The sequence below is a fragment of the Nerophis ophidion genome, linkage group LG14 (assembly GCF_033978795.1).
Source record: "Nerophis ophidion isolate RoL-2023_Sa linkage group LG14, RoL_Noph_v1.0, whole genome shotgun sequence".
Taxonomy (NCBI): Eukaryota; Metazoa; Chordata; class Actinopteri; order Syngnathiformes; family Syngnathidae; genus Nerophis; species Nerophis ophidion.
The window spans coordinates 1,843,538-1,862,731 of NC_084624.1; the positions used below are offsets into that span (position 1 = coordinate 1,843,538).

A 19,194-nucleotide genomic window follows, 5' to 3' on the forward strand; every position below is an offset into this window, starting at 1 on the left:
ATAAACCACCAAAACAGTTAAGTGGTTTGGCTCGAAGGAAAACTAGTAGGAACAAAAGTTTCAAGAACAATAGTTCCGCCTCACGTTATGACCGGAGATATTTTGTTGAGGGACCCAGGAAATGTGTCCAACAGCGTGTGCAGGTGGCCGAAACTTTTTACTTGGCGTTACCAAATACAAAAATAAAACACCTTTACCTGCTTTGTAAGGGCGTAGTTATGGGGACACGACGCTACGTTTCCCGTGTCTTCTGTCAGCAGGCGAGCGTACTGAAGATAGTGAGCAGGGTGAGTGCGGTTTGTTGATGTCATTGAACGCAGCATCATTAAACAGAGGTCACCCATTAATTGATGTCAGAGCTGTTATATTGCAACCTCACTGCATACTTCACATTTAAAGTATTGGTAGTTGGATTGTGTTTGGTTTAAGTGGTTCGTTGTATAATTATCCAATTTAAATGGTAAATGGGTTGTATTTATATAGCGCTTTCTTACCTTTTTTGAAAAGGCCTACTGAAGTGAGATTTTCTTATTTAAACGGGGATAGCAGATCTATTCCATATGTCATACTTGATCATTTTTCGATAAAGTTCGCAACTTTTGGTTGCAAATAAAAAAGCCTTGCCTGTACCGGAAGTGGCAGACGTTGTGCGCGTGACGTCACGGGTTGTAGAGCTTCTTACATCCTCACATTGTTTACAATTATGGCCACCAGCATCTAGAGCGATTCGGATAGAGAAAGCAACATTTTCCCCTTTAATTTGAGCGAGGATTAAACATTTGTGGATGAGGATAGTGAGAGTGAAGGACTAGAAAAAAGACTAAAAAAAGACGAGGGCAGTGGGAGCGATTCAGATGTTATTAGACACATTTACTAGGATAATTCAGGAAAATCCCTTATCTGCTTATTGTGTTACTAGTGTTTTAGTGAGATTATAAAGTCATATCTGAAAGTTGGAGGGGTGTGGTGACTGCCAGTGTCTCTGAGGGAAGCCATGGAGGAGCCAAGAAAATCGCAGCTGCGTCTTTGACAGCTGCAGGAAGAACGACACAAGCTCCGCTCATGTTTACGATAAGAGCCGACTTCCATACATCCATTTTCTACCGCTTATTCCCTTTGGGGTCGCAGGGGGCGCTGCTGCATATCTCAGCTACAATCGGGCGGAAGGCGGGGTACACCCTGGACAGGTCGCCACCTCATCGCAGGTCCAACACAGATAGACAGACAACATTCACACTCACATTCACACACTAGGGCCAATTTTTTGTGTTGCCAATCAATCTATCCCCAGGGGCATGTCTTTGGAGGTGGGAGGAAGCCGGAGTACCCGGAGGGAACCCACGTATTCACAGGGAGGACATGCAAACTCCACACAGAAAGATCCCGAGTCCGGGATTGAGCCCAGGACTACTCAGGACCTTCGTATTGTGATGCAGACGCACTAACCACTCTGCCAAGGTGAAGCCAAGAGCCGACTTATTACCACAATTTTCTCACCAAAACCTGCCGGTTGACATCTGGTAGAACCATGTTTGCTCTACCGCTCTGTTCCATATTAAAGCTTCACAACAAACAAAGAAACACCGGCTGTGTTTGTGTTGCTACAGCCGGCTGCAATACACCGCGTTCCACCAACATCGTTCTTTTTTGTAGTCTCCATTATTAATTGAACAAATTGTAAAAGATTCAGCAACACAGATGTCCAGAATACTGTGTAATTATGCGATAAAAACAGACTACTTTTAGCCTTGAGTGGTGCTTGGAGAACATGTCTGCTACCACCGGTGACGTCACAGGCACGTGTCATCATTCCGCGACGTTTTCAACAGGATACCTCGCGGGAAATTTAAAATTGCAATTTAGTAATCTAAAAAGGCCGTATTGGCATGTGTTGCAATGTTAATATTTCATCATTGATATATAAACTATCAGACTGCGTGGTCGGTAGTAGTGGGTTTCAGTAGGCCTTTGAATGGAAAATGGGTTGTATTTGTATAGCGCTTTCCTACCTTTTTTAAGGAACTCCGAAAGCTCTTTGACACTATGTCCACATTCACCCATTCACACACACATTCACACACTCATGGTGGGAGCTGCCATGCAAGGCGCTAACCAGGACCCATCAGGAGCAAGAGTGAAGTGTCTTGCTCAAGGACACAACGGACGTGACTCGGAAGGTAGAAGGTGGGGATTGAACCAGGAACCCTCAGGTTGCTGGCACAGCCACTCTCCCAACTGCACCACGCCGTCCCCTAAAACTTTTCATTTGTGCCGATTCTAATTTTATGCTAATGTAATTTTATTCTTTAACCCACAGAATATAACTGCTGCTGCAAATCCTCAGACCAATTTAGATTTCCTAGAAGGGCAACCACACAAACGACATCCAGGTATCAGCCACCTCAAAACCCTGCGCCTGCCTGAGGAGATGCAGACAGCCGCACGCTCAATCATTGACAGTAAGTTGATTGATTGATTGATGCTTTTATTAGTAGATTGCACAGTACAGTACATATTCCATACAATTGACCACTAAATGGTAACACCCAAATAAGTTTTTCAAATTGTTTAAGTCGGGGTCCACGTTAATCAATTCATGGTATAAATATGTACTATCAGCATAATACAGTCATCACACAAGTTAATCATCAGAGTATATACAATGAATTATTTAATTTATTTATACAGCGGGGGGTGAGATGTTGGGGGGGGTTAGGTTTGGTTGATATCAGCACTTCAGTCATCAACAATAATATAATCTTAAAAAATGGACATTGAAACAGTGTAGGTCTGACTTCAGTGTAGTGTAATGCTCGCAGCTAAAAGCAACTGCGTGAGAACGTATACTCTAATACAGTGGTTCTCAACCTTTTTCAAGTGATGTACCCCCTGTGAACATTTTTTCAATTCAAGTACCCCCTAATCAGAGCAAAGCATTTTTGGTTGAAAAAAAGAGATAAATAAGTAAAATACAGCCCCATGTCACCCGTTTCTGATTTATTCAATTGTATAACAGTGCAAAATATTGCTCAATTGTAGTGGTCTTTCTTGAAGTATTTGGAAAAAAAGATATAAAAATAACTAAAAACTTGTTGAAAAATAAACAGGTGATTCAATTATAAATAAAGATTTCTACACATAGAAGTAATCATCAACTAAAAGTGCCTTCTTTGGGGATTGTAATAGAGATCCATCTGGATTCATGAACTTCATTCTAAACATTTCTTCACAAAAAAAGGAATGTTTAACAGCAATATTTATGGAACATGTCCACAAAAAAATCTAGCTGTCAATACTGAATATTGCATTGTTGCATTGTTTTTAACAGTTTATAAATTTACATTCATATTTTGTTGAAGTATTTCTCAATAAATATATTTACAAAGGATTTTTGAATTGTTGCTTTTTTTAGAATATTTTTTTTAAATCTCACGTAACCCTTGGCATACCTTCAAGTACCCCCAGGGGTATGAGTACCCCCATTTGAGAACCACTGCTCTAATACTCACAAAATAATTATTTTCTACATCGCACAGAGACAAACCCACTATATATCGAGTATATTCGATATGTCGGCCAGCCCTAGTTCAGAATCATTATTTGTCCTATGTAGTTTTTGATGGCTCTCATGAAGGCTGTCACGATTAGTAGTGTTGTTGTAATTTAAGGGAAAAGCAAAAGTTGTGATGAATCTGTGAAATTAATGCGCTTAAAAGAAGCAAAATACCTACATATTACACACTTTTATGAATGTGCCTGTTACTACATTACATATATACTTACAACATGCATATAGAAAATTTATGAAGCTTTTTTGATGGTTTTTTTTACAGCGCTTTATAGGCGGAATGGAATGACTTCCATTGGCTCCATTGCTAGCTGACTTTTGCTAACGTTTATTTATGAGTTAGAATGTATTAAAAAGATATAACATGTGTGCTTGTCTCACATAAGGATTGTGAATGATAGGCGAAAATCCCCAATAATGCAGTTCTCCTTTCAATTAATAATGAATAATCTGCTGTGGTGTATGTCCAATTTACAGAAACCGCCATGGTGAGATGATTCACCAGTTAATAGGGGTGTTCCCCAGGCCTCTGTTTTAAGCTTCTTCACAATTTAGTACCGCAATTTTATGGAATATTAGCATTTTTTAAATTTTTATTGACCTACAGGGGCTCAGGTGACTCAACTTCCCGACCGCACTCTCAAGCTGACAAACTTCCTGTGGAGCCGGAAGCGAGCTGTGGAGGACTTCACCCTGAGACAGAAAGCGCTCAGTCTTGAGAAAAAGCTATGGAAAAAAGCAGTGGAGAAAGGAGATAGTGTGTGACTAGAGAATATGTTTAATATTTCGGAAGTTTTCTGTACATATGCTGGAGTCTGTCTACTTTACGTTGCAGATATGGACAACCACGTAGTGTTGGAAGGCGTCCAGAGGGAGGTTTTTTCGGAGCTCAGACGAACAATTTATCACTGGACTCCCTTGAAGTACTTATGTTTATTATGTTTGTATTCAGATGTACAGTAGATGCCGAATGCAGCTGCGATACGCTCCAGCACCCCCCGAAGCCCCAAAAGGGACAAGCGGTAGAAAATGGATGGATGTAGATGCCAAACTAGATATACAGTATCTATTATCAACGCTAACTAGGGATGGTTCGACTCAGATGGTACATTGGCCGTCCAAAAACTTTAGGGTTCCTGGTACGAATCTAGGCTCCACCATCATAGTAACTGTTTTTGTGTCTTTGGGCAATACACTTTACCCACCTTGCTCCCTTTGCCACTTATACTGGTGTACGAATGTGAATGAATGTTTGGTAGAGGCTGTAGGCGCAAGTTGGCTGACACTTTTCTGTCAGTCTATCTGTGCAGTTGTAGTTACAGATGTAGCTTACCACCATCAGATATAGATGTGAAGTGAATAAATGATGGGTTTTAAGTGTGACACTCTTTGAGTCACTAGAAAAAGTGCTGTGTAAATTTAGCCTATTATTATTATCATCATTATTATAATATTGGTCCAATATCAGCAAATAAAATAAGTATCAGATTATATCATCTTGCATCAAAAATCTACAATAAAAGCAGTCTTGCAGCATGTTTACATGTGCAAAGCTGGACAGCCAGTAAGCCTCTAAATGACCTTTACTAAGCACACAAGGTTGGTTTTTTCTATTTTAGTCAAATCATTTACAAAAGTTAAACATGGTGTAGTAGGCTATACACTATATTGAGCTAGCAGCCAGACAACACCTAAACTCACAATAGCACACAACTTAGACATACGTAACAATTGTCCTTATTTGAACAATATTGCAGTCTAAAACCGCACATTTGTCAATATGAACATATTACTCACATAGACTACGTCTCCAAGGCAGAAGCATATTAGAAAGTACCCAGTAACAAACATGACTGCATCATTCAACATTAACATATTGAATTATTGCAGCTACTAGGTGTTGCCAAAAATAATTACTATTCCACTTCATGTTAAATACAACATAAGTACATTTTCAGACAGTTAATAATAGACAGGTTAGTGTTTTTTTAATACTTACCATTTTCTCTCATTAATTTCAGTTGATCAAACCTTTTCTAACATTCCACACTACAAAATAATAAAGTTTGTAAGATTACTGCCGATATATTGGATCAATGTCAGTATCAAACAATACTCAAGGCGCCGATAGTTGTATCGTATTGTAAGTAAAAAAAAAAAGTTGTATCAGAAGTCAGGACACCCCTACTGTTAACTGTCTTGTTATACGGCATAACTTATTTTTCTGATTATTATCTGCTCAAATGGTATTAAAAAAAATAATAATAATAATGAATACGTGTCGGATGCTGGCCAATATTGACAAAGTGGTCTTTCTAGGTATAATGAGGAGCTAGGAGTGGTTTATATGGCGTCCCGCATGGCTGGAGGATACGCTGCTGTCAGGAGGGCTCTTAATGAGGTGGCCACAAAGTCACATGAATAAAGACCAGACAAGAAACGATATGGCTAGTTATGGTTCATGTTCCTCTCCGTTTCAGATTAAGAAGCGGGATCCTACCTTTGCTCCTCACTCTCTCCTGGATTTTGGGTCTGGCTTGGGAACTGTGGCCTGGTAAGTGTGCTGTGAACTGAATTAAAGGGTATTGCACACATGCTGAATAGTTACTGGATGCAGTACAGAAGTGGACTTCTTTTAAATAAAATCAGTATGAATTTCTTTTACGGTCCATTGTAGGGATGTTTCAACTCTTGTTCTTAGTTGGATTCACTTCAGGTGCAAAGGGAATTTGCTTCACGTCAGCAGTGTGAATACAAAGCATTCCCAAGTTTACTTTGCTTTGCATTTCTATTGTATGAACTGCACCTCAGGCAATATAGAATAGAATAGAAAGTACTTTATTGATCCCTGGGGGAAATTCAGCACCACAGTTCGCTCACAATAAACAATAATAATAATAATAAATAATATATGACATACATATAGTCCATGGTTCTCGCCCGGAATAGGGTGGAGTGCCATCTCCGGGTTGGGGAGGAGACCCTGCCCCAAGTGGAGGAGTTCAAGTACCTAGGAGTCTTGTTCACGAGTGGGGGAAGAGTGGATCGTGAGATCGACAGGCGGATCGGTGCGGCGTCTTCAGTAATGCGGACATTGTATCGATCCGTTGTGGTGAAGAAGGAGCTGAGCCGGAAGGCAAAGCTCTCAATTTACCGGTCGATCTACCTTCCCATCCTCACCTATGGTCATGAGCTTTGGGTCATGACCGAAAGGATAAGATCACAGGTACAAGCGGCCGAAATGAGTTTCCTCCGCCGGGAGGCGGGGCTCTCCCTTAGAGATAGGGTGAGAAGCTCTGCCATCCGGGAGGAACTCAACGTAAAGCCGCTGCTCCTCCACATCGAGAGGAGCCAGATGAGGTGGTTCGGGCATCTGGTCAGGATGCCACCCGAACGCCTCCCTAGGGAGGTGTTTAGGGCACGTCCAGCTGGTAGGAGGCCACGGGGAAGACCCAGGACACGTTGGGAAGACTATGTCTCCCGGCTGGCCTGGGAACGCCTCGGGATCCCCCGGGAAGAGCTAGACGAAGTGGCTGGAGATAGGGAAGTCTGGGCTTCCCTGCTTAGGCTGCTGCCCCCGCGACCCGACCTCGGATAAGCGGAAGATGATGGATGGATGGATGGATGGAATAATATAAATATATTCTACATTTAAGTGCACTCAAGAAGGAACATATGCATTATACAGTCTGATGGCTGTCGGTATGAAGGACCTCCTGTGTCGTTCCGTGTTACATTTTGGGAGTCTGAGCCTTCCACTGAACTTGCTCATTTTCTCCGCAATGTCCGAGTGTAGTGGGTGGGAGGTGTTGTCCATAATGGCTAGGAGTTTTGCTAGACTTCTCCTCTCTGACACCACCGCCAGAGAGTCCAGCTCCACTCCCACCACGTTACTGGCCTTCTCTACCAACTGGTCCAGTCTGTTTGCGTCCCTCACTCTCAGCCCGCTGCCCCAGTAGGCCACGGCGTACAAGAAAGTGCTCGCCACCACCGACTCGTAGAACATCTTCAACATCTTTGTACAGTCGTTGAAGGATCCTAGCCTCCTGAGGAAGTAGAGGCGTCTCTGTCCCTTCTTGTAGAGGGCCTCAGCGTGTTTTGACCCATTCAGTTTGTTGTCGATGTGTACTCTGAGGTATTTATAATCCTCAACCATGTCCACATGGACCCCCCCTGATGGAAACAGGGGTCTCCAGAGTACTCCTCCTCCTTCCCAGGTCCACAACCAGCTCCTTGGTCTTCGTCACATTGAGTTGGAGGTGGTTCTTTCCACACCATGTGACAAAGTCCTCCACCAGTGCCCTGTATTCCTCATCATCACCATCTTCAATACACCCCTCCCCGCAATATGAATTAAAAGTACATTTTTAATCCCCAAATATATATATTTTTTCCACAGGGCGTCCCACTTTTACTGGGCTGACACTTTGAAGGAGATTGTGTGTGTGGACAGCTCAGGACCCATGAACATTTTGGCAGAGCGACTTCTTAAAGGTGCACAAACACTCACTCAGCCTATTACACTGGAACATCATTATACTAACTTTTTGATTTTTAAAACCAAAGGTCAATTAGACATATTTGTTAAATTAATCTTGTGTCTCTGTACGTTTGATTAATTGATTGAAACTTTTATTAGTAGATTGTACAGTACAGTACATATTCTGTACAATTGACCACTAAATGACAACACCTGAATAAGTTTTTCAACTTGTTTAAGTCGGGGTCCACATTAATCAATTCATGGTAAACGAACGTTTCACCCCCCATTGTGTGCTCACAGCGCAGCCATTTTGTGCCGTGCAGCATATCCATTTTAGCCAGAAATTATTAGTCTCTGTCAACAGACAGTTAGCACAGCAGTGCTGTCGTTATCTACTGATAATTGCCACTTGTAAAGCGCTTTGAGTCACTAGAGAAAAGCGCTATTTTGAAGTGTTTTTTAAGCATTTTTAAAGCTTTTGTGTAGTTCTGCTAGCTTGATATGAGTCTAAAGAAAGCAAAGGACAAGCGATGTGTGGTTTGAAACATTCAGGAGGTATCCACGGTGTTGTTGACACTGCCTCTTTTACCCCACAGATTACCCAGCAATGTTAAGTGGATTTAATTTTTTTCCTGTAGCAACCTCGCTGTTAACGTAATGGAGTTTTGTGATTCAAAACTTAAATCACCAAGCTAGTGACAATGTGTTTGGCGGCTAAATAGGAGAAGGACAGTTCAGCTGTTTTTTGTCTGGACTTTATTCACGGTGGCACAGTGGTTAGTGCATGTGCCTCACAATACGAAGGTCCTGAGTTCAATCCCGGGCTCGGGATCTTTCTGTGTGGAGTTTACATGTTCTCCCTGTGACTACGTGGGTTCCCTTACTCTAAAAATATGCACCCGGGAATAGGTTGATTGGTAACACTAGATTGGTCCGAGTGTGTGAATGTGAGTGTGAATGTTGTCTATCTGTGTTGGCCCTGCGATGAGGTGGTGACTTGTCCAGGTACTTAACCCACTTTATGTCCGAATTCAGCTGAGACAGGCTCCAGCACCCCCCATGACCCTGAAAGGGACAAGCGGTAGAAAATGGATGGATGGATTGATTGAAAGTTGATCCATCACCCCCTTGATATGTTTGTTTGATATACAGTACTGTATAGTGCTTTATACTGTGTTCTATTGTTTCAGACTTCCACTAAAATATGGGCTTTTGTTTTAGCTGGAACCGATAATTAATGTTTACATTGTCTCGTATGGAGAATTTGGCTTTTCTATGAACAAACACTGTTCAAGAACCAATCAACTCCATAACTCAAGGTCCCAGTGTACTTATTTTAATATCAGCTATTGTTGGAGTGCTTTGTGAAAAATACTAACTTGTTCTTTTGCTGCGGTTGGGAAGGTGATGAGGAACACGCTCCTTCTCACATTAAGCACGTCTACTTTAGGCAGTTCCTCCCGGTTTCCCCCAAGGTGAGACCACGTCAAATAATAACGCACGCCGCATGTGGTTTATTTTACATTTTCTTGCCGACAATATTGATTGATTAGGATTCTATCATGTGTGGTCCTCTCAGGTGCAGTTTGACCTGGTGACATCCGCCTTCACCTTGTCGGAGATTTCCAGCATTAAGGAGCGAGAAGAGGCGGTGTTCACTCTATGGAGAAAGACCTCGTCCTATTTGGTCAGTCTAATATTGCAACTCTGTACTAATAAGTCAGTCTGAGTGTGAAATCTACTTTCACAACATGTCACCTTTATGTTACGAAGTGCTTGAAAAATGTTTCCACAGTTGTTGGTGGAAAACGGTACCAAAGAAGGACATCAGATCCTCATGGAGGCCAGAGACACTTTATTACAGGTATTGTACATTAAAACAAAAAAAAATCAGCATGATGAGTTAGTTAAGTTTTCATTTCTAATTTTTAGAAGAAAGAAGAGAGAGTTTACGACTCCAGACCAGCCTCAGTGTTTGCACCGGTATTTATTTCTAAGTATTAAGATGTCTTTTTGTTAATCATGCACTATCGAGATGTCTCACTCTTTCATCAATTTATTCTTTTATTCAAGTGTTCCCATGAAAAGACATGTCCCAAACTAGCACTCATGCCTGCACTACCCTGCAACTTCCGCCAGAAGTACATGCCGCTCAACGGGGTAAGACTGAATTGGCCTGAGCTGATAGATAATAAATCAATTAATCGAACGATTAATAAAAATAACCTATATTTTGCCGGCATCGTTAAAGGGGGACTGCACTTTTTTTTCCAATCTTTCACAATCCCTAAGTAAAACATGCACACATTATTTTGTTTTTTATACATTCTAATTCAGAATATACAACAAGTACGAGGTGGTTAACAAAAAGGCTCATGGGAGTTCTCTATTGCGCCCATACAGCCCTCCGAAAAACATTCAAAACCGCTAACCACAATACATATACACACACATAGCTGTATATGTACAAACCCAGTTTTCATATGAGTTGGGAAATTGTGTTGGATGTAAATATAAATGGAATAAAATGATTTGCAAATCATTTTCAACCCATATTCAGTTGAATATGCTACAAAGACAACATATTTGATGTTTAAACTAATAAACTTTTTTTTTTGTGTGCAAATAATCATTAACTTTAGAATTTGATGCCAGCAACACGTGACAAAGAAGTTGGGAAAGGTGGCAATAAATACTGATAAAGTTGAGGAATGCTCATCAAACACTTATTTGGAACATCTCACAGGTGTGCAGGCTAATTGGGAACAGGTGGGTGCCATGATTGGGTATAAAAACAGCTTCCCAAAAAAGGCTCAGTCTTTCACAAGAAAGGATGGGGCGAGGTACACCCCTTTGTCCACAACTGCGTGAGCAAATAGTCAAACAGTTTAAGAACAATGTTTCTCAAAGTGCAATTGCAAGAAATTTAGGGATTTCAACATCTACGGTCCATAATATTATCAAAAGTTTCATAGAATCTGGAGAAATCACTCCACGTAAGCGGCATGGCCGGAAATCAACATATTGAATGACCGTGACCTTCGATCCCTCAGACGGCACTGTCTCAAAAACCGACATCAATCTCTGAAGGATATCACCACATGGGCTCAGGAACACTTCAGAAAACCACTGTCACTAAATACAGTTTGTCGCTACATCTGTAAGTGCAAGTTAAAGCTCTACTATGCAAAGCGAAAGCCATTTATCAAAAACATTCAGAAACGCCACCGGCTTCTCTGGGCCTGAGATCATCGAAGATGGACTGATGCAAAGTGGAAAAGTGTTCTGTGGTCTGACGAGTCCACATTTCAAATAGTTTTTAGAAATATTCGACATTGTGTCATCCGAACCAAAGGAGAAGCGAACCATCCAGACTGTTATCGACGCAAAGTTCAAAAGCCAGCATCTGTGATGGTACGGGGGTGCACTAGTGCCCAAGGCATGGGTAACTTGCATATCTGTAAAAGCCACCATTAATGCTGAAAGTACATACAGGTTTTGGAACAAAATGCTGCCATCTAAGCGCCGTCTTTTTCATTAACGCCCCTGCTTATTTCAGCAAGACGATGCCAAGCCACATTCAGCACGTTACAACAGCGTGGCTTCCTAAAGAAAGCATGCGGGTACTTTCCTGGCCCGCCTGCAGTCCAGACCTGTCTCCCATCGAAAATGTGTGGCGCATTATGAAACGTAAAATACGACCGCGGAGACCCCGGACTGTTGGACTGAAGCTCTACATAAAACAAGAATGGGAAAGAATTCCACTTTCAAAGCTTCAGCAATTAGTTTCCTCAGTTCCCAAATGTTCATTAAGTGATGTTAAAAGGTGATGTAACACAGTGGTGAACATGCCCTTTCCCAACTACTTTGGCACGTGTTGCAGCCATGAAATCCTAAGTTCATTGTAATTTGCAAAAAATAAATAAAGTTTATAAGTTTGAACATCAAATATCTTTACTTTGTAGTGCATTCAATTGATTATGGGTTGAAAAGGATTTGCAAATCGATGTATTCTGTTTATATTTACATCTAACACAATTTCCCAACTCATATGGAAACGGGGTTTGTATATTCACAAATACATATATGTGTATATATATATATACATACAGTAGTATTGGCCACTAGATTAGATCAAACCAATCAGAGCATTCTGTTCAGAATTGTGGCCATTGATTTGCTCAGCTGCAGGTAGCATTACTAAATTGTATTAAAAGTGAAGTGTCTAGAGGCTTCTTATGTTAAAAAATTCATTTACAAAGTCAAACATTTTTTTATGCCTTAGCAATGAAAATATTTTACTTACAATTCTTATTTCTTTGTGGAAAATCATTCATCGCTGTCATGCCTGGAACCAATTTACAGCAAGACAGCTTTATTATAACATTAGTGCTTATATCTCAAAGTAACGCTGAGAATATAGTGTCCAGCAAAATGTATTCTTAGCCCAGGACTAAGAACAGAACCCTTAAAATTGAACCAAACGTTGTGTTCTCATATTAAGATTTTTATTTCAGCACAACAGTCAAATTGAGAAGTTCAGCTACCTGATTCTGACACGGGCGCCCCCTCCTGAGGCGAAGAGCAACATGTCGGTGGAGTGGTCCAGGCTAATTGCGTCACCGCAGCCCAGGACAAGACACGTGCATTGCCGCCTGTGCTGCCCCGACGGTCAGCTGAAGCACGTAGTAGTGACCCCAAGAAAACACGGCAGGTGTGAGCTCCCAGCTGGCTTTTGATTTATTTCAACATGATAAACATTTTTTTTAACAAGCCAAAACGAAAGCTTTTGCTGATACGGTTGACGTTTCTTGTTTAGGGATTTGTACCGCTGCGCCCGCAGCAGTGAGTGGGGCGACCAGCTTCCTCTTATTCCGGATGAAGAAGACAATGACATGATCCAACCGGATGTAGAAGACAATGACATGATCCAAAATGACAGCGAGTGATGACACAGGACGCCTCACCACTATTCATGTAGGAACCAATAAATGTCCATTTTCTAACTAGGATGCAGTTATTGTGGTTGAAGACACTTTCTCCATTCGTTAACATAATTATTTCTGTGATAGAGTGCATGACTATATGATACAAAAACTTTATTTTTAACTTGCTACAATCTCTTTGAGGGCCGAGGACAAGTCTGGATACTTATACTGAAACCCGGCCTCTAGAGTCCTCTTGGGAAGCACTTTCTGGCCCTGAGTGAGAACCACGGCTCTCTCTGAGCCCATTAGAGCGTTCATGACAAAACCCGGCACAGGAAAGATGGTGGGCCGCCTCATGACCCGACCTAGTTCTTTAGTGAATTCGTAGTTGGTGTTGAGGGTGGGAGCTACTCCGTTAAAGACCTGCGGTAAGGATAGGGGCGCGCCAATGGGAGGTTCCAGGGCGTGAGCGATGAGTCCCGCCAGGTCTGAAACGTGAATCCAAGGAAAGGGCTGCTGCCCGGAGCCGAGGGTGCCGCCGAGGCCGAGCCAGAAGGGCAGGAGCATCTGCTTCATAGCGCCGCCATCACGACCCAACACTGCCCCTGTGGAGGAAGGAAGGAACAGGGGGGTTAAAACAAACCTCCCTCTCAGCAGATGCAAACAACTGAACAAACGTAGAACTGTAGTGTACACACCAGGTCTGATTACCACTTGCTTGGTGCTTTCTGTCACACTTTTTGGCAAAAGTGCAGAAGCTTCCCACTCTTGCACGAGTTTGGAGAGCAGGTCAAAGGGCGTCCAATCACTGTCTTCTGTGTACTCAGCTGTCAGACTGGGCTGGTAGCACGCTGAGGGTCCACATATTGAACAAAGGAATGATACATAATATTTACCATTAAAGGCCTACTGAAATGAAATGTTCTTATTTAAACGGGGATAAGAGGTCCGTTCTATGTGTCATACTTGATCATTTTGCGATATTGCCATATTTTTGCTGAAAAGATTTAGTAGAGAACATCGACGATAAAGTTTGCAACTTTTGGTCGCTGATAAAAAAGCCTTGCCTGTACTGGAAGTAGCAGGCGATGTGTGCGTGACGTCACGGGTTGTGGAGCTCCTCACATCTGAACATTGTTTACAATCATGGCCACCAGCAGCGAGAGCGATTCGGACCGAGAAAGCGACGATTTCCCCATTAATTTGAGCGAGGATGAAAGATTTGTGGATGAGGAAAGTGGGAGTGAGGGACTACAGAAAAAAAAGAAAAAAAGACGAGGGCAGTGGGAGCGATTCGGATGTTATTAGACATATTTACTAGGATAATTCTGGTAAATCCCTTATCTGCCTATTGTGTTACTAGTGTTTTATTTAGATTATATATGGTTGTACCCGTACAACCTGAAGGTCAGCCCCGCACCTTTCTTCAGCACCAGTCGACGGGTGGTGGCGATGCCCATCTCTGCCCTTCGCAAGGGACCCTCTTCGAAACACAATCTTTCGAAATGATCGCTGCATAATACACTGTACTTTGTGTGTGTGGGCCAATCCAACCGTGTTCGTTTGACATCTCTGTTCCGTAGTTAAGCTTGACTGTCATCTTTCGGGAATGTAAACAAGGAAACACCGGCTGTGTTTGTGTTGCTAAAGGCGGGCGCAATACACCGCCTCCCACCTACAGCTTTCTTCTTTGACGTCTCCATTATTCATTGAACAAATTGCAAAAGATTCAGCAACACAGATGTCCATAATACCGTGGAATTATGCAATGAAAACGGACGACTTATAGCTGGGAAAGGTGCTGGAACAAAATATTCTCTACGATGCGTGACGTCACGCGCACGCCTCATCATACCGCAACGTTTTAGCATGATACTTTCGCGCGAAAATTAAAATTGCAATTTAGTAAACTAAACCGGCCGTATTGGCATGTGCTGCAATGTTAATATTTCATCATTGATATATAAACTATCAGACTGTGTGGTCGGTCGTAGTGGGTTTCAGTAGGCCTTTTAGAGGCATTACATGACATGTATACAACTTTGATGGATGCTGACCTACACCAGACACCAGGACCCAGGACTGAGGAGGACTTGGGGACGCTGCGATCGCTTGAGCCAGAGCTTTTGTCGTGTCAATACGACTGGAAAACAAGTCCTTCTTGTAGCTTTCGTTCCACCTAAAATACAAAACAAAAGTGAAGAGGATTGCATTCAAGATGCCCCAGTTTGGGTTTGTTACATGTGTGATGCTCACCATCGCAGAGGGTTCATGAGGTTCTCTCCTGCCAAGTTGACAGCGCCCTCACATGGTGGGAGGCCGCCTGACTGCAACTCACTCTGCAGATGAACAAGGTTACTCGATTCTATACGGTAAACCAAAACTAAATCTACATCCTTCATAGGTTGTAATCACTATACCCAAGTTATTTTCCCAGGACCTGGCTGGCGAGAGATGACGGTGACCTCGTGACCTTTGTCTCTGAGAAGGCGAATCAACTCACGACCCACAAAGCCAGTTCCACCTCCTACAAGAGTGTTGATGGAAATTCTTTATTATTTGAAATGATTGATAGAAAAAGATGTATTTGCATAATTACCGTATTTCCTTGAATTGCCGCAGGGCATATAGTATGCGCCTGCCTTGAATTACTGCCGGGTCAAACTCGCTTCCCAAAATAATTAGCGCATGCTTAGTATTACCGCCTGGTCTAACTTGAGACGTCACGAGTGACATTTCCCCTATCATCATTTTGAAAATAGAAGACGCTGATTTCAAAACCGGTAATTTAAAATCGCATAAAAAAAAAAAAAAATGATAAATGGGTTGTACTTGTATAGCGCTTTTCTACCTTCAAGGTACTCAAAGCGCTTTGACACTACTTCCACATTTACCCATTCACACACACATTCACACACTGATGGAGGGAGCTGCCATGCAAGGCGCTAACCAGCACCCATCAGGAGCAAGGGTGAAGTGTCTTGCTCGAGGACACACGGACATGACAAGGTTTTGTACTAGGTGGGGATTGAACCAGGGACCCTCCGGTTGCGCACGGCCACTTTCCCAACTGCGCCACGCCGTCCCTACAACAGCGTGGCTTCGTAAAAAAAGAGTGCGGGTACTTTCCTGGCCCGCCTGCAGTCCAGACCTGTCTCCCATGGAAAATGTGTGGTCCATTATGAAGCGTAAAATACGACAGCGGAGACCCCGGACTGTTGAAGGACTGAAGCTCTACATAAAACAAGAATGGGAAAAAATTCCACTTTCAAAGCTTCAACAATTAGTTTCCTCAGTTCCCAAACGTTTATTGAGTGTTGTTAAAAGAAAAGGTGATGTAACACAGTGGTGAACATGCCCTTTCCCAACTACTTTGGCACATGTTGCAGCCATGAAATTCTAAGTTAATTATTATTTGCAAAAAAAAATAAAGTTTATGAGTTTGAACATCAAATATGTTGTCCCTGCAGCACATTGAACCGAACACGGGAATAAAGGGAAGAAGATTAAGAGTTATTCAGTAGGATTTAAGGTCCAGGCTTACATCACACTCAAATTTTTACTGCATACCTTTGGTAAGTGCTGGAGTGAGAAGAGGTTTTAAAATAATTAGCGCATGCTTACTTTTGCTGCATGCCTTTGGTAAGCACAGGAGTAAGAGGTTTTAAATTAATTAGCGCCCCGGCGGCAATTCAAAGAAATATGGTAATAATTTTTTTTACAATCATTTTAAATGGCAACAGAATGCCACGAACTGCGCATGCGTAAAACACATACTTACAAAACGAGTTATCCACTTTCGCAAGGGCGAACTCATTTCACATGATAAATGTTTCTGTGCATATGTATTGGTATCGTTTTGTTGTTATTATCAGTTAAGATATCTGTTTTAAAAGTACTAGTGAAAGTACGGCACGCTGCTTTAACAGAAAGGACCATTATGTCATATTCATATTGACCTTCTCTTCACCAAGTAAAGGATATAATCACGCCCAGATCGAATAGTACGTACCTATTACGACTCTCATGGTAAACAAATGTAGTTCTGGGTATTAAAAAAACAGACGTCGCTTGGGGTCGGCGTTCATTTAGTGAAAGCAGCAGAAGTCTGGAGGACTGCGTTCCCTTAGAAAGCTTTTTTGACTAACCGACTTGCCGTATGCCGGAAGTTACGTCATTTTGTAGTTAAAAAAAACATTTACCCTTGCGACTTCATTATACGATTGGCTATGTTGTATATTCATAAATGTAAATTAGTCACTAACCGACCTGTTTTTCGTGGCTTTAAAAAAAGGATTAGAACTCTACTTTTAAACGCTACCTCTAACAACCAAAAATGTGTGAAAACTACCATGCTACGCTCCAAGTTTGGACTATTTACGGAACTTGTGGCTTTACAGCAGGGGTCACCAACCTTTTTGAAGCCAAGAGCTACTTCTTGGGTACTGATTAATGCGAAGGACTACCAGTTTGATACACACTTAACCAGAAATAGCCCATCCATCGTCCGCTTATCCGAGGACGGGTCGCGGGGGCAGCAGCCTAAGCAGGGAAGCCCAGACTTCCCTCTCCCCAGCCACTTCGTCTAGCTCTTCCCGGGTTATCCCGAGGCGTTCCCAGGCCAGCCGGGAGACATAGTCTTCACAACGTGTTCTGGGTCTTCCCCGTGGCCTCCTACCGGTTGGACGTGCCCTAAACACCTCCCTCGGCAGGCGTTTGGGTGGCATCCTGACCAGATGCCCGAACCAACACATCTGGCTCCTCTCGATGTGGAGGAGCAGGGGCTTTACTTTGAGTTCCTCCCGGATGAAAGAGATTCTCACCCTATCTCTAAAGGAGAGCCCCGCCACCAGGCGGAGGAAACTCATTTCGGCCGCTTGTACCCGTGATCTTATCCTTTCGGTCATGACCCAAAGCTCATGACCATAGGTGAGGATGGGAACGTAGATCGACCGGTAAATTGAGAGCTTTGCCTTCCGGCTCAGCTCCTTCTTCACCACAACGGATTGATACAACGTCCGCATTACTGAAGACGCCGCACCGATCCGCCTGTCGATCTCACGATCTACTCTTCCCCCACTTGTGAACAAGACTACTAGCTATTTGAACTCCTCCACTTGGGGCAGGGTCTCCTCCCCAACCCAGAGATGGCACTCCACCCTTTTCCGGGCGAGAACCATGGAGTCGGACTTGGAGGTGCTGATTTTCATTATGATCGCTTCACACTCGGCCAAAAATAGCCAATTTGCTCAATTTACCTTTAATAAATAAATATCTCTATATATATAAAAATGGGTATTTATGTTTGTCATTCCGTCATACTTTTTTTTTCCTTTTACAGAAGGTTTTTTGTAGAGAATAAATGATGAAAAAAACACTTATTTGAACGTTTTAAAGAGGAGAAAACACGAAAAAAAAAATTTGATTTTGAAACATAGCTTATCCTCAATTTCGACTCTTTAAAAATAAAAATTCAACTAAAAAAAATGAAGAGGAAAAACTAGCTAATTCGAATCTTTTTGAAAAAACTCAAAAAAGAATTAATGGAACATCATTAGTGGTTTTTCATGATTAAGATTCATTTTAGAATTTTGATGACATGTTTTAAATCCAATCTGTTCTTTGTTATAATATATAACAAATTAGACCAAGCTATATTTCTAACAAAGACAAATCATTATTTCTTCTAGATTTTCCAGAACAAAAATTTTAAAAGAAATTCAAAAGACTTAGAAATAAGAATTAAATTTGATTCTATAGATTTTCTAGATTTGCCAGAATAATTTTTCTGAATTGTAATCATAATAAGTTTGAAGAAATATTTCACAAATATATTCTATGTTGAAAAAACAGAAGCTAAAATTAAGAATTAAATTAAAAATGTATTTATCATTCTATACAATAAAATATTACTTGAACATTGATTTATATTGTCAGGAAAGAAGAGGAAGGAATTTAAAAGGTAAAAACATATATGTGTTTAAAGATCCTAAAATCATTAAGGTTGTATTTTTTCTCTAAAATTGTCTGTCTGAAACTTATAAGAAGCAAAGTAAAAAAAATAAATGAATTTATTTAAACAAGTGAAGACCAAGTCTTTAAAATATTTTCTTGGATTTTCAAATTCTATTTGAGTTTTGTCTCTCTTAGAATTAAAAATGTCAAGAAAAGCGAGACCAGTTTGCTCGTAAATAAATAAAATTTGAAAAATAGAG

At 41.6% G+C, this 19,194-nt stretch overlaps 2 protein-coding genes across 4 annotated transcripts; one reads left to right on the top strand and one right to left on the bottom strand.

Moving 5' to 3' along the window:
* Positions 1 to 75: 75 nt before the first annotated feature.
* Positions 76 to 13,057, top strand: mettl17 (methyltransferase like 17). 3 transcript variants are annotated; one of them, XM_061919560.1, is made up of 15 exons: positions 135 to 287; positions 1,292 to 1,458; positions 2,318 to 2,459; positions 4,176 to 4,325; positions 4,404 to 4,491; positions 5,888 to 5,969; positions 6,049 to 6,122; positions 7,968 to 8,062; positions 9,456 to 9,526; positions 9,631 to 9,738; positions 9,847 to 9,915; positions 9,984 to 10,034; positions 10,125 to 10,211; positions 12,569 to 12,765; positions 12,871 to 13,057. In XM_061919560.1, exons 3-15 carry the CDS (start codon positions 2,429 to 2,431, stop codon positions 12,998 to 13,000), a joined length of 1,233 nt encoding a protein of 410 aa, XP_061775544.1. In that variant the 5' UTR covers positions 135 to 287; positions 1,292 to 1,458; positions 2,318 to 2,428; the 3' UTR covers positions 13,001 to 13,057. The 3 variants fall into 3 exon arrangements, with proteins under 3 accessions (XP_061775543.1, XP_061775542.1, XP_061775544.1); XM_061919559.1 differs by lacking the exon at positions 1,292 to 1,458 and having other exon boundaries at positions 76 to 260; XM_061919558.1 differs by lacking the exon at positions 1,292 to 1,458 and having other exon boundaries at positions 77 to 287.
* Positions 12,769 to 17,150, bottom strand: sdr39u1 (short chain dehydrogenase/reductase family 39U, member 1). Its single transcript, XM_061919564.1, has 6 exons — positions 16,992 to 17,150; positions 15,400 to 15,506; positions 15,236 to 15,318; positions 15,037 to 15,158; positions 13,678 to 13,830; positions 12,769 to 13,584 (listed from the first exon to the last, which is right to left on the bottom strand). The coding sequence occupies exons 1-6, from the start codon at positions 17,005 to 17,007 to the stop codon at positions 13,157 to 13,159; spliced, it is 909 nt and encodes a 302-aa protein (XP_061775548.1). The 5' UTR covers positions 17,008 to 17,150; the 3' UTR covers positions 12,769 to 13,156.
* Positions 17,151 to 19,194: the final 2,044 nt, after the last annotated feature.

Excerpts from the sequence above, each read along its gene's own strand:
- sdr39u1 (XM_061919564.1), bottom strand. Across the intron at positions 13,831-15,036 it reads GGTCCTGGTGTCTGGTGTAG|CGTGCTACCAGCCCAGTCTG; the intron begins GTCAGCATCCAT and ends GTGGACCCTCAG. Across the intron at positions 13,585-13,677 it reads GCAAGTGGTAATCAGACCTG|GGGCAGTGTTGGGTCGTGAT; the intron begins GTGTGTACACTA and ends CTTCCTCCACAG.
- mettl17 (XM_061919558.1), top strand. The coding sequence starts at position 219 with ATGGGGACACGACGCTACGTTTCCCGTGTCTTCTGTCAGCAGGCGAGC. Across the intron at positions 9,527-9,630 it reads TCCTCCCGGTTTCCCCCAAG|GTGCAGTTTGACCTGGTGAC; the intron begins GTGAGACCACGT and ends TGGTCCTCTCAG. Across the intron at positions 9,916-9,983 it reads CCAGAGACACTTTATTACAG|AAGAAAGAAGAGAGAGTTTA; the intron begins GTATTGTACATT and ends TCTAATTTTTAG.